This window comes from Tetrao urogallus (assembly GCF_951394365.1).
Source record: "Tetrao urogallus genome assembly, chromosome: 6".
In the NCBI taxonomy this organism is placed as follows: Eukaryota; Metazoa; Chordata; class Aves; order Galliformes; family Phasianidae; genus Tetrao; species Tetrao urogallus.
In genome coordinates, this window is record NC_136819.1 from 13,371,726 (window position 1) to 13,386,204 (window position 14,479).

At 45.4% G+C, this 14,479-nt stretch overlaps 1 protein-coding gene across 1 annotated transcript in view; it reads right to left on the minus strand.

Annotated features, from left to right (window-relative positions):
• The window catches only part of SLC67A1 (solute carrier family 67 member 1), a gene marked incomplete at both ends in the record, with an annotated part of 48,188 nt that extends 36,454 nt beyond the window's left edge, over positions 1-11,734 (minus strand). Inside the window, 4 exons of the mRNA XM_079536947.1 lie at positions 8,123-8,255; positions 9,482-9,627; positions 10,841-10,938; positions 11,552-11,734. Coding sequence (XP_079393073.1) covers positions 8,123-8,255; positions 9,482-9,627; positions 10,841-10,938; positions 11,552-11,734 — 560 coding nt within the window. The remainder of the gene's footprint in view (positions 1-8,122; positions 8,256-9,481; positions 9,628-10,840; positions 10,939-11,551) is intronic.
• Between the last annotated feature and the right edge of the window lie 2,745 nt (positions 11,735-14,479).

Below are 14,479 nucleotides of genomic sequence, written 5' to 3' on the forward strand. Positions count from 1 at the left end.
CCCCACCACGCCATGTACAAAGCCTCACAAATAGCAGGCTGGTCTCTTTCTCCTGCTTTCTCCCCATCTCCTCAAAGGTCTCCAGGATGGAGAGCTGCTATACCTCATAGAATCACAGGATCATCTGAGTTAGAAGGGGCCTTTAAATGCCATCTAGTCCAACTCCCCTGCAATGAACAGGGACATTTACAGTAGATCAGGTGCTCAGAGCCTTGTCCTGACTGACCTTGAGTGTCTACAAGAATGAGGCATCCACCATCCCTTTGGGCATCTACACCTTTCTGTCTCTTCACACCACAATCCCATCTGGTGCTCTCTTTCGAGGTGAGCCCCATCACCACCAAACCTCCCTGCCACCACATGTCATGTACTGCAGGCCACTCACTGGGCTGACTAAACATTTCCTTTTGGATGGCTCACTTCCAAAGTCCAGAAATAGATCATTGCCCACAATTACAAAGCGCCTGGGTGTGCCATCAAATCAATTCCTTGCCCCTTTATAGCGTGCCATTTGCATTCCTTTGCTTTACATTTCACACTGTCTAACTGCTGCCTGGCGCCGAGCTCACTGCAGCTCTCATCTCACAGACCTGCAGATATGCAAGGCCTTATCTCCCAGGCAGACTATTCTTGGTAGTTGTTAAACAGGAGGGGTTTGCATCATCTGACCTTGGGTCCTACTAGGCTGAGATATTCCACAAGGGCATGGGGATTTTTTTTAAATTCTGCTTTCCCTTTCCCACTAGGCTCTTAGCCTCTCACCTATACATTATGAGGCATAGCTGAAGCACAGATGGGATCTGGATTTGCTCACAGTGAGTGTTGCAATAGCCAAGGCAGAGCTCATCTTTTGGAAACCTTTGGAAAAATTTAGTTCCGCTGCTATTTCAAGCACTTTTACACCACTACTGTACTTTTCTAGCTATTGTAAATTCTTCCCTGCCACAGCCAAACCTCCATTTCAAAGCCATAAAACAATTTTATTTATAAACAATATAAAAAAATATAATACAGGTTTTGTATTAAAAGCATGAGAAAAACTTTGAATCCTTAGAAGGCCAGGAGACTCCATCTGAAGGGTATTTGTCATGAAACACCCAGGCAAAAGCAGAATAAGGCAATTTTTGGTAGGGCAGGCAGATTATAGTCAGGCAATTAGACATCCCAGGCTGTGTAATCAATCACATGTAATGAGAGCACACGTGGGCATAGCATAACACGAGGCGCAAGCCTGCTGTCACCAGCACCACCGTGAAAATACACTGCACATCAGTGCAGTCTTCCCAGGTTATCCTATGGTCATTCTTCATCAAATGATTTAAAAACATCTTTTCTAGACATCAGTAGGTCCATCTAGAAATAGATTTCTTCCTACTACAAACAGTAATTCCTAAAAGCAATAGAAGTAATGGCCTTAAGTTGCACTGGACAAGGTTCAGGTTGGATATTAGAGAAAATTTCTCCTCAGAAAGAGTGGTGATGAAGTGGCACAGGCTACCCAAGGAGGTGGTGGAGGCACTGTCCCTGGAGGTGTTCAGGAATTGTGGAGGTGTAGCAGGAGGGATGTGGCTAGCAGGCAATATTGGGGGTAAGTGGATGGTTGGACCAAACAATCTTAAAGGTCTTTTCCAACCTTAATGGTTCTATGAAGACTGGAAAATATCCAGAATTCTCCCTCATCTAACATCCAGTTTTGTCTGTACAAAAGGAGAAGAAGTCCAAGTAATGCAGGCTGTAGATAATCTGTTACACAGCTTTATGTCAGGAAAGAGCCTTTCTACACTTCTATAGGAAGCAAATCTGATGCACGAACCTTTCACTCTTCTCAGCTTTAATAAACATTAGTGTCTGTAGTTCCACCTTTTTTAAGCCTGAACTTCTAAGAATCTGGCCTCCCACAGGCATTTCTCACAAGCTCCTAGATAGCTTTTCCAAAGCCATTTATAATCATATTTTTTTTTATTGTTGTGTTGTTTTTTAAAGAACTATCCTGCAGAAACCTTTTAGGGTTTGGGAGGTTTCATTCCCTCCTCTACAAATTTCTTTACCCAGAGCTTGATTTGGAATGAAACTGAAAGGCAACCCTTTCAAGACTCCAGTAAGTCCCAGATCATATTCTCCAGTGTGAAAGAGAAATGAACCAAATCCCATAAAAACAGAGATGATGCAGATTTTGAAAGGGTTTAGAGTTAGATCTCATAAAGCAGTTAATCCAAAAATTTCATCTTAGGACATACAGGGAATAAAGGAATATTTAGTGAGACCAAGAAAGATAATACTGCATGCAGACCACAAAGGATTAGATGTACAGAGTCATCACCATCGAGAAAAATACATTAAAGTTCAGGCAATACTTGCTGCAATGACAAACAAGCAAAAAAAAAAAAAAAAAGAAAGTTCAGATGTTGCCTCAGATGCTCAAAAATAGGTAATGTTTTTACATCCTGAACTCATACAAAAAATGAACCAGATTTCTACCTGTGCTGAATTCTCTTATTTTGAAAATTCACCTTAGATATCAGTAGGAGACTGAAGGAAAGTCGTGGTCATTTCTGGACTGGAAGGTACTGGAAGCACCTTTTCCTTTGGTTGAGATAATGCACAGTTTGCCAGGATGAAAGGACAAGCCCCAGCAAACTGGAGATGGTCATTGCAAGCCTCCTGTGCCCTCTGGCAGTGCTCCGTGCCAGGATGCTTTGCATACCTTCAGCTCTGCTGCTGGTGGAGAGGCTGTGAGCAGGGTTTCACAAGGAGCCTGCCATGAAATGAAAGACCTGGGTGGGGCCACGGAAGCTGGTACAGTTCATGCCCAGGTCACAACACTTATTTCCACCTGAGCATGTCTGACCTTCACCTGCATTAGCCCAGCACACATGAGAGGGTGCTGCACCTCCTGTCCATCCAGCAGCTTGCTGTTTGCCTCATCTGCCTGGCCAAAAGTTTAATGCCCAACTCCATGATTCCCCAAAGGGCTGCTTTTCTAGTTGTCCTACACAGCAGCTTTATTTCAAGAAAACAGGAGGAAGCTCCTCCTTCCCTCCACTGCCAATGAAGGTCCCATCTAGGAAATGCTACTTCTGCCCAACCTCAGCCCCTTAGGTCTCCCAGTCTGCTTTTCCAGAGGCCTTGATAGATTTAAAAGCACTAATCCTTTCCCCACACACCTCATCCCTCAGCTCCCTGAGCCAGAGGTCTCAGCCTGCAGACCCCAGTTCCACCCAGTCCACCTTCCCATGCCAAGCCCTTACGTTCATCCCAATCTTTCATCCCCTCCCTGTCCAACAATCCTTCCCACACATCCTTCCTGCCCTGAGCTCCCCACACTCCCACCACAGGGCTGGGTCATTCACTGGGGCAGGTCAGAACTCAGTGCAAGCACAACCCTTAGAGTCTGTAGGATTAGGAGATGTAAAGGAGAACGCTGCCCATGTTGGTGCGTGCGTGCATGACTTGAGGAAGGTTGTACCATCCCACGGTGCCCTTCAGGTGCTTCCAAACTCCTGCTTGGCTCAGCCCTGCTCTTTTGCCCCCTCCTCTGGTGGCCTCAACCACACCGAGCTTTATGGCTGTTTGGGATTTATTTTTTCTGCTGCTTTTCTGAAATAGCAAAATGCTGGCACATGCTTCTCATAAACAATAAAAAGAAACGCGTCCCAAAAATGGGATGTCAGCTGTGCTTTGCCCGCTCAGGAGAGGATACAACCAGAAAAACTGGCTGTGTTCCTCCAAGGTAGGAGATATTTGCATGCGTACATCTCGTGATGGAAAGAGTCAGCACCCCAAAGGCTGTGTAATCCAAATAGCGGTACAGAATATGAATTAGGAGAGGGAGGGGAAAAAAAAAATCTAATTGCCCCCATTCTATGCCTGAGGAACACCACTGCAGAAGGAAGGGACAACTTACATCACAGGAAAACTGCAGCAGAGCCAAGGCCCAAATCCCACTTCAGGGACTTAACCTCAGCCTATTCTGTGCTTTCTGTTTAGCGTTAACAAAGAAAACAGTATTTCCCTGGATTTCAGTCCTGAGTGATACTGCTGGATTTGCTGCCCAGTCATGAAAAGTTCCAGGACTGGGAAGAGCAGATGAAGTTCCTATGAGTCATTAGTAGACACTGTCTCATTGTACAAGCAGAGCAATCGGGTCACCTCCTGCCCTCCATGCTGCCTCTATTGAGGTCAGGCCCAAAATACCTCGGTACCTTCCTACAGCATTCTGTTGTTTTGTTCCTTCTCAACACAACCTTGCAGAAAGCCAGCTCACGATGTGGTCACTGGGCCCATAAGCCAGACACACACTTCCCTGAGCTGTTTCAGGCACGTTTCCTAAGAAGGAACATCCCATTTCTCTCTGTTGGCCACCTAGAGCCTGAACAGTAGATGTAGGTATAGCTGCCCCCCCTGTAGATGTCCGAGCTTAAGTGAACTCCACCTGCACGGAGACATTCCTCGTGCTCAGGAATAGGTTAAACAAGTCATCAGGCATGGAAAGCTGAGCTGTAGGAGATGGAAGGGAGAAGCAGCCCAGACTTTAGCCTTGATCCAACAAGTTGCTAGGGGATGAAGTGCAGGATACACTGTTCAAGGATGTTTAACATAGACCGTACAGACAGTCTTTGGGACGATGGTTTCCAAAGCTAGAACCAGCATCATGCAGAGTAGGTGAGAAGAAATGGCTTGAATCTCCTGGACCTTGTTGTTGTTCTCTTGTTCTGGTGTTATTTTTTCCTATTTATTTTCTGCACCTTCCCTAATCCGTCAGCTCACTGACCAACAGCCCATTTCTTATTCCCTCCCCATGCCTCCTACGCACCGCAGAGCCTGACTGATGGTGGCAGACGCTGCAGCTCAGGCACCTCCCTCTCCCCAGAGCCCCTTGACACAAAAGACAAAGCAAGGCCTGTGCCAGCATCACCAAACGACATCATTCCAGGCAGGAAAATGTCACAGTTTCTTCTGGAACGAGCAGGAGCGGCTCTGGGCAGCAGAATGCCTGGCTTTGTGCAGGAGCAGAACGCACCCCCCTCTCCCTCCGCCACTCTCCCACCCGCCTTCCCAGCTCCCAACTTTCAGCCCTTTCAACACCCACAGTCTTTCCACTCAGCCGCTAAGTGATGAAAAATTCCCTGCCAGAGGACACAGTTCAAATGGGTTATTGAAAAGAAAAGCAATTCCCTACTCTGGGTGAACAAGTTCCCTCTTTTCCCCTTGAGGAAGAAGGGTAATAGCACAGCCAGGAAGGGAAGTAAAAAACCCAACCATCCCCAAAGCCTGTTATAATATTAAATAAGAGACCAAAGGGGTTTGGCCAGGAAAATCCCAAGTTCAAAAGAATAATTGCTCTGAGAGATTTAAGCCTAAAGCTGAGTCACTGAAATGAAGAAACATCTCCTCGTCCATAGAAAGCAAACAAATCTTGGGTCGTGCTGCAACGCTTCCGTATGTCCTTGTTAGAAAGAAAGAAGAAAGAGGAGCCAAATGCAATTAATCACTGGCTCAGAAGAAAGGATGAGATCTCTCTAATTAACTACCTTAGGCTCATCTTTCTGCTTTTGAAAACTAATCCAGCCTCCTTCTCTCACCCTTCACCTGCAGCACCGACACGAAAGCCTGCTAGAAGTACACGGTCACATCTCCTGTGGTGCACACAGCTCTGCTGCAGCTTTCCAATGAGTGCCCAGAGCATAGTAAACTTTGTGCTGCACACCACAGAGATGCTTTTCTCAGCCCCTTTTGTGGCTGGGCTGTGATGGACTCTGCATGCTCGCTAATAACATGAAGACCTCAGGTGAACTACAGGAGTTGGTTTCAAGCTGGGTATTATATCCACTATCCTCATCCACCTGTCAAATGACCAGAAAACTTCAATTAAAAAGCACATCAACATGAAAACACTCCCCAAACAATGATCACAAGCAGTTGTAATTTTAACTAATTGCTTTATATCTGATCCTCAGGTGGTTTAAATCTGTCTGACCATCACTCTGCCCACAGAAAGCTCATTCTCCATGGCTGCATGCAGTTTGTTCAGAGGTGAGAGGACAGGGCTACATATTAAGAGTAAGCCTTTAAAAATTAAGTTCAAGAGGGTGAAACCAACTGGCAAGCAGCTCTTTCATTTGCAAAAGGCAAAGCTACATTTCACAGATGATTTCTTTGCTGTAACATCATTCAGAACTTTGGAAAATGGGGGGGGGGGGGAAACCACAGCACTTCAGAGAAGAGGAAAGACTGGAGCTGGTGGCTACAGCTGAAGAGTAGAGATCTGGATTTGACATCCAAAAAGGGCAAACAGATCAGAACAAGTCACTCAGTTTTTCCTTCTTGGGGCTCCCTTGGTAAATAAGAGCCAATAAATATTAGCCTAACAATGAAAACAATAACAGACCAGCTCTTTAGGTCAAGTACATCAATGGTAAATACAATACAGTGGAATAATAGCAAAATGACATCAGCCGAGGAACCAAGAATGACTTCTACCCCCTCTCGTGTATACAAACCACTACTAACATATGAATAATGCTGTCAACATGCATGTCTGGGAACGCTCTGTAGCAAGGGAGGGCAAAGAATGCCAAATGGACAGAACTCTCCAGCTTTGCTCATCCGTGACGTGGCAGAAATATTTATTTTCAAAGAAGTCAATTGGGGCATTTGTGTAAGAGAAAGGGAAGCGATTACACAGCTCCAAGTATGGCTGGAGTCTTCCTGTCTCACAATGGGAAACAGGAAGGGATGCACCAACAGGGACAATGATCCCTGGATTCCTTAACATGACACCCACTCCTTTCCCTCCAGGACAATGTCATAGACACAGCCGGAGGTCACTATTGATGCTGCAGGGGCCGTTCTACGAGATGGCAGGAGCAGCAGCCCCCAAGGCACCGTAATGGGATGGTCCATCGGCCACGCATGAACTGTGGGCTGAAGCTGCCCTCCGCCGGATGCACGGACTTGGATGGGAAGGGATTTGTTAGTGACATCAGTTGCAGAACGAGCCGACGGTGACACCTAGCGGGCACAGCGACCATCTGGGCACGGACTGCTTCAGAGGTAAGCCCCGTGCCTGGAAACCGGCTTCACCCGAACACATATGCACACACACACGTCTATATATATCTTGAAAACCCTTCATCCTGCACTACCGAACAGCTACAATACTGGCAGAGGTTGAAAAACGATTTCCATGCTAAAAATGAGTCTGCAAAAGCAAGAGTGCGTAAGAAAAACAAAGTCAAATTAATGCTCAAAAGGTTGCAAAGGCTTCTCCCCACCATCTACAGAAATACAGAGGGACTTTCCCTAGAAGATAATAGCCACATGCATTTCCCTGCCTGCAGAGTTCCCTGCGTATTTTACTAATAACAAACAACGACCACTAAAATTCAATACAACCAGGAATTTCTTCTCTATTGCAGCACACAGAAGGTGACAGCCTGCTACATCATGCCACGCACTAGAAAGCATACAGAAGAGCAACAGGTGTGTGCTTCGACCTCCTCCATCTCTTCCCATCCACATCCCAGCTTTGCTTTCCCTTTCCCTGACATCTTTCTCCATACTGAGCATCAATCTCTGCAAGAGTTTCACTCTGCATCAGGTTTCCATTTCTCAATTGTACAACATTGTTAGATGTAGGCTATGCAGTGCATGCTGCTTTTCAGCACACGTAGCTCCAGAGAAAAGCAGGGAGAAAGGCTCCACTTCTCACTTCAACTTCTTTCCTTACACATCTTTGCTACTATGAAAAACATGGCTTTTTTGGGGGGGTTTTTTGTTGTTGTTGTTGTTTGTTTTTTAAATCATAATAAAAAACCTCCATAAAAACAGCAAGTAATTCTTCACAGCAACATAGATAGCAAAATACTGAGTTCTGGTGTGAACCTCTACTGCCACCAGCACGGCAAGGAAGGGTCTACAGCTGAGTTACTCAATTCGAGTGCTATTCACAATGGAACACAAAGATGCCTTTCAGCAGGGGTCAGGTTTGAAGCATTCTTTGCCTAATCAACCCTAAATGTTAGCAAAAAGCTGTTAGCACAAGTTAGAGAAGCCTTCTGGACACTCTAAATCTTACAAGCTTTGTTCATGTTGCAAGCAAGGCTACACCAAACAAACTCACCCAAATTTGGTGGAAATGAACCCTCCCAGGGCAGAGCCGATGATGATTCCTACTCCAAAGCAAAGGCCCAGCCTCCCCAAGGCAGCAGCACGTTCAGAAGGAGCTGTCAGATCTGTGATGACCTTCTGAGCACCTGTAAGGAAACAACCACTGAAAAGAAGCCTGCTGCAGTGCCCAAGCAATGTGTACAAGTATATAAGCCACTGAATTATAAAACAAAATGAATTATGATTATAAAATCATTAAGGTTGGAAAAGGTGTCTAAGATTATGAATCTCAACCACCAACCATTCCAACCATGCCCACTGACCATGTCCCTGAGTGCTGCATCTCCACAGCTCTTAAACCACCTTCCTAGGCAGCCTGTGCCAGTGTCTCATCAGCACGTGCCACAGAACTGTCCTTTAAGCCCTATTCTCATGCACACCACCAGAAGAAATTCATTCCATCTATAAGCTGGAGAAAGGGACACTCCAACCCTTTCACAAGTGGCAATAAGAGGCTAACACTCTACCAGCGCAGTCTCCCAGCAACTAAAGCTGGCGGTACAGCTTTTACTAGAAACATCTAGGAAAGCCAGGCTAAAGCAGAACAACTTGGTGGGAGGTGTTGGAAATAAAAGCCATTTTAGTGACCCCATATTGATGCGACTAATTCACTTATTTTAACAGCAGAAATGAAAAAGGTCTCCTACAAAACTTTTGGTTGCAAAAAAGCAGCAGGGAAGTTCAGGATAGGGCTGCTGCGGGAAACATTTTGCTGCCTGTGTTCAGATGTCAACGCCCAAGCAATATTTTCAAGATCATTATTGAGAACAGACGTATAGAGAAGAAGCCCTGCTTTCCAGAGCCACTACTCTGGGTTCTACAGTGCTACAGCACTGTAACGTGATGGAAAACAGAGCAATAACAGCAGAGCAGCAAGGTCCAAAGCTGCAGCAAGTGAGAATTTGCTCAAACACATTTATTTCTGTGAGCACAGAAATAAAGAGAAGAATCTGCTTACCCTCAGGTAGGCAGAAATCTCCACCAAGATCTCTTTGCCTCCATTGCCAACCCTTAAAAGAGGTCTGGGAAGGGGTGGATCCTGGCTCCACCCCTTCCAGTCACTCAGGTGCACTGCATAAACATGAGCTCCCCTGGATTAGCCCTGCCTTCCTACCAGGTGATCAATCACTGCTTCAGGCCGTGATTTAGCATTTCCATTACAAGCACCGTTATAGCTCTTTCACACTTTCATTGTTTCAGTCCTAGTGCCCAACAGATGTTCTTTAATGCTGCTGGTTTCCAGCAACATGAGCACAAAAAGAGAACTCTAGCAATAAAAACTGGGAAGTCCCTCATCCCCAACCAACCTTACCTGGCAGCCCATGCATGAACACTGATGGTAGCCTGGAGAGAAAGAGGATGGGGATGCTGGTGGAGATGGACAGGAGCAGAAAGAAGGCACTCGCAGATGCACAGGAGAGAGTTAAGGCAGCTCTGTTGCCAAACTGATCTGCAAACCTAGAGCAAAATTGGTGAGAGGCTGTAAGGAGTGGGACTGTGCAGTTCCAGGGGGATGAAGCTGTTCAGCGACCTTGGCCACATTCACTGGTCCCCTGCAAGAGCTAATGGGGCCTCCAAGAGTGAGTTTACTTTGCAACTCTGAGTCTGTTCAGATCAAGGAATCAGGCTAGATTTTTTTTTTTTTTTTTTTAAGTCCAGATTCAGTGATAACTGAAGCTGTTCCAGCTTATTTCTAGCAGTCTTGCATGCAGGAAAATCCTTTTCTTCTCAAACCTACATCAAAAATTTTGGCTTCAGTCTGGCAAAACACACCCTCAAACTCATCTACACCATTGGCAATCCATACACATATGAATCTTTGTCTTCTCCTATTCCCTTCAGTGCCTTTTCTGGACATTGGAGGAAAAACAGATTTTGGATGTGCCACGTACAGACCAGAATCCCATGAAGGGACAACAAAGCACATAGCAGCACCTTATACATGTATCAGCTGATCAGTAGCCGGGTGAAGGAGAAAAGCTAGCATTCCTCAGTTTCCCATCACCACACTGCTTGTTCAAGTTTTTCTGCCCTTTGGGAAGAGGCTCCCCACAGTCATTCTAGGATTTTTCTTGCTATTCATACTTCTTTAGGAACAGGAGCTCATGTCCCATGAGACAGGCTTTTCCCACTTTTTTCCTCTTTCTGTAGATGAGCTTGTAGATAGAGCAGTTCTTAAAAATGCACATAAACTCAAAGGAATTTTAACTTTCTATTAAACTCTGACTTAAATTCAGGGAAATGTGGCCATAGAAATAACATGACCTACAGTCTTTTCATTGACAGCTCTACTTAACATGAATAAATACCCTTTTTTTCCCCTAGGTTCCCCAGTCAGAGGACATTTCTAAGGTTACAAGTGGCTATAAAATGCTTGCAAGATTAAGCCATTAGGACCTAGGCTCTGAGGACTCCGATGTCTTAAGCCTGTTCCCAGTGTATTGTTACACTTAAATGTGTGCCATTAAAACATAGCTATGTTAACATAAAGGCTGCTTCTATGTTGCAGTATTTCTAATTAGAGTGTATTTATTTTCCCCTTGGTCTGTTATGAAATCTTCAAATATTTCAGCGGGGCCATGAAACAGAACTAAACTTTTTATTGTTATTATTAAAATATAAGAGATTGGCCTTTTTCAGCCATGAAAAGGGTCATGAGTATTGTTCTCACCTTCCAAAAACAGGACCTCCCACGAGCTGGAGGACACCAAAGATTGTCTGAAGGTACCCAAACCCCACCGAATCCAAACCCAGGTTCTTTGCCAAGTACTGAAAAAAGAAAAATACAAAAAACAATGGGTCAGGGGAAATGAAACATGCTACATTTCTGAATAAAGAGTTTCATGGCCCATGTAAAGGACCAGAGCTCCAAATTCTGAGAAGTTGCTTTCTTCAGCTTCCTCTATCTACACATGAAATCTTTGTCATAGAATCATTAAAGTTGGAAAAGATATCCAAGGTCATCAAGTCCAACCATAAATGCATCACACCATGTGGACTGGACCATGCCCTCAGTGCCACATCTCCATGTTTCCTGAACACCTCCAGAGTCGGTGACTCCACCAACTGCCTGTGCCTGTTCCAGTTTATCACCTTTCTCTCAGAAAAGCTGGTGAATAAATACTAAGTCTCTGGCCTACACTGTCTACTAAGAAAAATCAGCAGGATGTGATCAAAACCATCAGTTTTGCACCAGGTGACAAATCAGAATCACTTCTTATGCTCACAGTCCAACACAGCTAACTCTGAGGCAGGCTCTAACATGCCGGTTCTGCCAGCAAGCATGGGGTATAAAACAGCCCTCAGAAAAAGAACAAAGTAAACCCGGAAGAGCCATTTGCACCAAAGACAAGAAATGCTGTGTCCAGCAATCCATACTCACAGGCATGACTCCAAACTGCATGAACAGAAAGGTCAGCTCCAGGGTTACGATCAGGTAGGCAGCAAGGATCACCTGGCCCCTCCTGACCTCTCCCACAGCGTTGCTCTGCCCCCAGCTCTCACTCTTCATCCTCCCGGCTCCTTCTTCACCCTCTGGACTGTTTTTTCCACTCATTGTGCTCATGGAGTGACTTAAGGCAGGCTGAAATAGAATATGGAGGTGCGTTCTGGCTGGGAACGCAGAGAATATGAAAGGTGCAAAAGCTGTGTTTACAGTCCAAAGCTTAACAGTGTAAAGATGCTGAGTCACCAGGCCGGGGACTATCTTTACCTTTTCCTTCTCTCCTCCCCTTTTGTCAGAGGCAAACTCTCACTTGAGCCCCAGATCTCACTGCTCAGCCTTGTCCTGGTGGGATCACTGCGTGGAGGGCCATGCAGAGACCAGCTTGGGAATGCCAGCAAGGCTAACCTGGACATTGCCCCATGCAAGAACACGTGGCAAACTCTTCAGCTCCTTAACTCCTTCCCTTCTTTCACTTTTGTCTTTGTTTCAGCTGGAACAGAACTGTGTTCTTCAGACCGTCTGGTATAATGCTATGTTTTAGTTCTAGGAGAAAAACAATGCTGATAACACACCAATGTTTACAGCTGCTGCTAAACAACACTGTATGGAACCAAGGCTGGGAGCTGGGAGGGAATGTTGCCTCTAGTGGCCCAGAAAAGATAACTGTTTTGATTCTTCATTAAAAGAATACTAATTTTAGTTTTGGAGGTTGCAAACAAGCAAAGCCTACAGTGAAGCAACTACCTCTCTGTCCTTGTGCTTCTTGCAGTAAGCTCATATAGCCTCTGATCAAACATCAACCCCACACAGAATTACCATTACTCTCACCACAATCTCCACTTGAACCCCCTTCTCCCCTGAACCAGGTGCTGCAAATTGAGAGACTGCCTGCACTACAAAGTGCTCACGTGTGACTCCACTAAGACTACAGATTAATAGCCCAACCCAAAACATACATAAAAAGAAAAAAGTATTAAATTCACACAAATTAGGAGGCTGACTGCAAACTGAGGAATTCAAACAAACAAACAAAATTCTTTTGTCCTTTTTGTTTGGTTGTTCCTTGTTTGTTTGTTTGCTTGCTTGCTTGGGTTTTTGTTTCCTTGCTTGTCTGCTCTCAGTTTTATTTGTTTGCTCATCTGCTGAAGCCTGGAGGACTGGTTCAGTATTATCTTTATTTTAAAGAGGAACAGAAAACAGAAATTCCAGCACCGTGGCTTTGTAGATTATGGGGTTCTGGTGAGAAGAGACCTCAAGAGATCATGTCCTCCCTCCTGTTTGAATACATCAGCTCAGTTGTGGCTTTCCCCAAGCCAGCTTCGAAAACACCCAGGGAAAGAGATCTGCCACTTTTCTAGTACCTGGGGAGATGTTCTTCCTAATGACCAATCCACATTTCTCAAACTGCAGCCAGTGGCCACTGTCCCTTGAGGTATCAGCTGCCACCATCAAGATGCATTTGGCTGGATCACCTCCAAGCGCTTGGAGCAGCTGCAGGCTGCTGTTGGATCCCCCTGGACCACTCTTTGCCAAAGACATTGGGGGCAGGGGGATTAGAACTAGATGATCTTTAAGGACCCTTCCAATGCAAACCATTCTGTGATTTTACGATTCTACCAAGTCCTGCATACCCCCTGACCTCCCAGGTAGCCTAGCCAAACCAAGGGATGAGGAGCTAGGGACCTTCTCATGGCACACAACGAGATGATGAGAAGGTGAGGCACACCTCATGGTGGAGTGCAGGGGGGAGCCCAGTGTTTTGGAGAGGGCTGTCAGGCTCCGCCTCCTGGTGAATGTAGGGAGGATCGACGGTTTAATGTTTCACCAGGGACTGGTGCTGTGCTGCTGGAGGCTGCAAGGAACAGCCTTCTGCAAACACATTCAGAGCATGAGTCAAAAAGCACTTTTAAAGAGTGACCCTCCTATGGCGATGCAGACCCAGCTCAGGACAGCTTAGACATCACATTTGTTACTAAAGAAGGAAGGTTACCCAGAGTGCATCCCAATTTAGCAAAGGATTGGTGCTGGGCATTGAATTTGTCTAAGTGCAAAACAATGGGGTTTTTTGCGTTTTGGGTTTCCTGCACACAGCAGCAACATTGTCAAGTAAGACTTCCTGGTTTGCACTGGGCAGGCACAATGCACAAATTGCCAACATTGAATAGAAGAGTAAAATTAATGACAGAGCTCTCTTTCCAGAGGTTTTGAGACAATCACGAAAACAGCTCACGAAATACAATGTGAAACAGTGCTAACAGGAAATGTTGCTGACTTGGACGTGAAAAGCTGCAATATTTTGACTGGTAAATTTGTCTCTGCAGCAACTGGAAAGGGATTCCAGGGAGGCAGTGGCTTGCATACGTTTTGCTCTCCATCAGCCACCCTCTCCCTCCACGGACAGCCTCATCCTGCCCAGGAGCCCAATCCAGCCATGACTCGGCTACTCTGCAGTGCTAACACATCATTCCCAATGGGTTGTCCACACTGGTGCTGTATTTTGTTCTAAGGGGTCTGTTCTGGGTCATCACGTCACTGACGAGTCACATGGAAATAAGAGAGACTGATTTTTAAAGCAGGGGAGAACACATTATGAATAGAAGATGAATTTTCTTGGGTACGATAAATAAACTTTAAACAGATGCATATCCCAGGGAGACTGTGTTGAAAGCAAGCAAGGAGATGAGTGTGAATGCCTTGTGATTATACTGCAGATTAGGCCATTAGCTATGCATTAAGCCTTGACAATTATTCTCAACATTTTTGGCGTATTTACAGTTGCCCTCCCTGGTATATCTTTCCTGAGGCCTATTTATCTGGTAATCTCTGGAAAAATAGATGGGGAAACCCGAGAACAACTTTACAAAA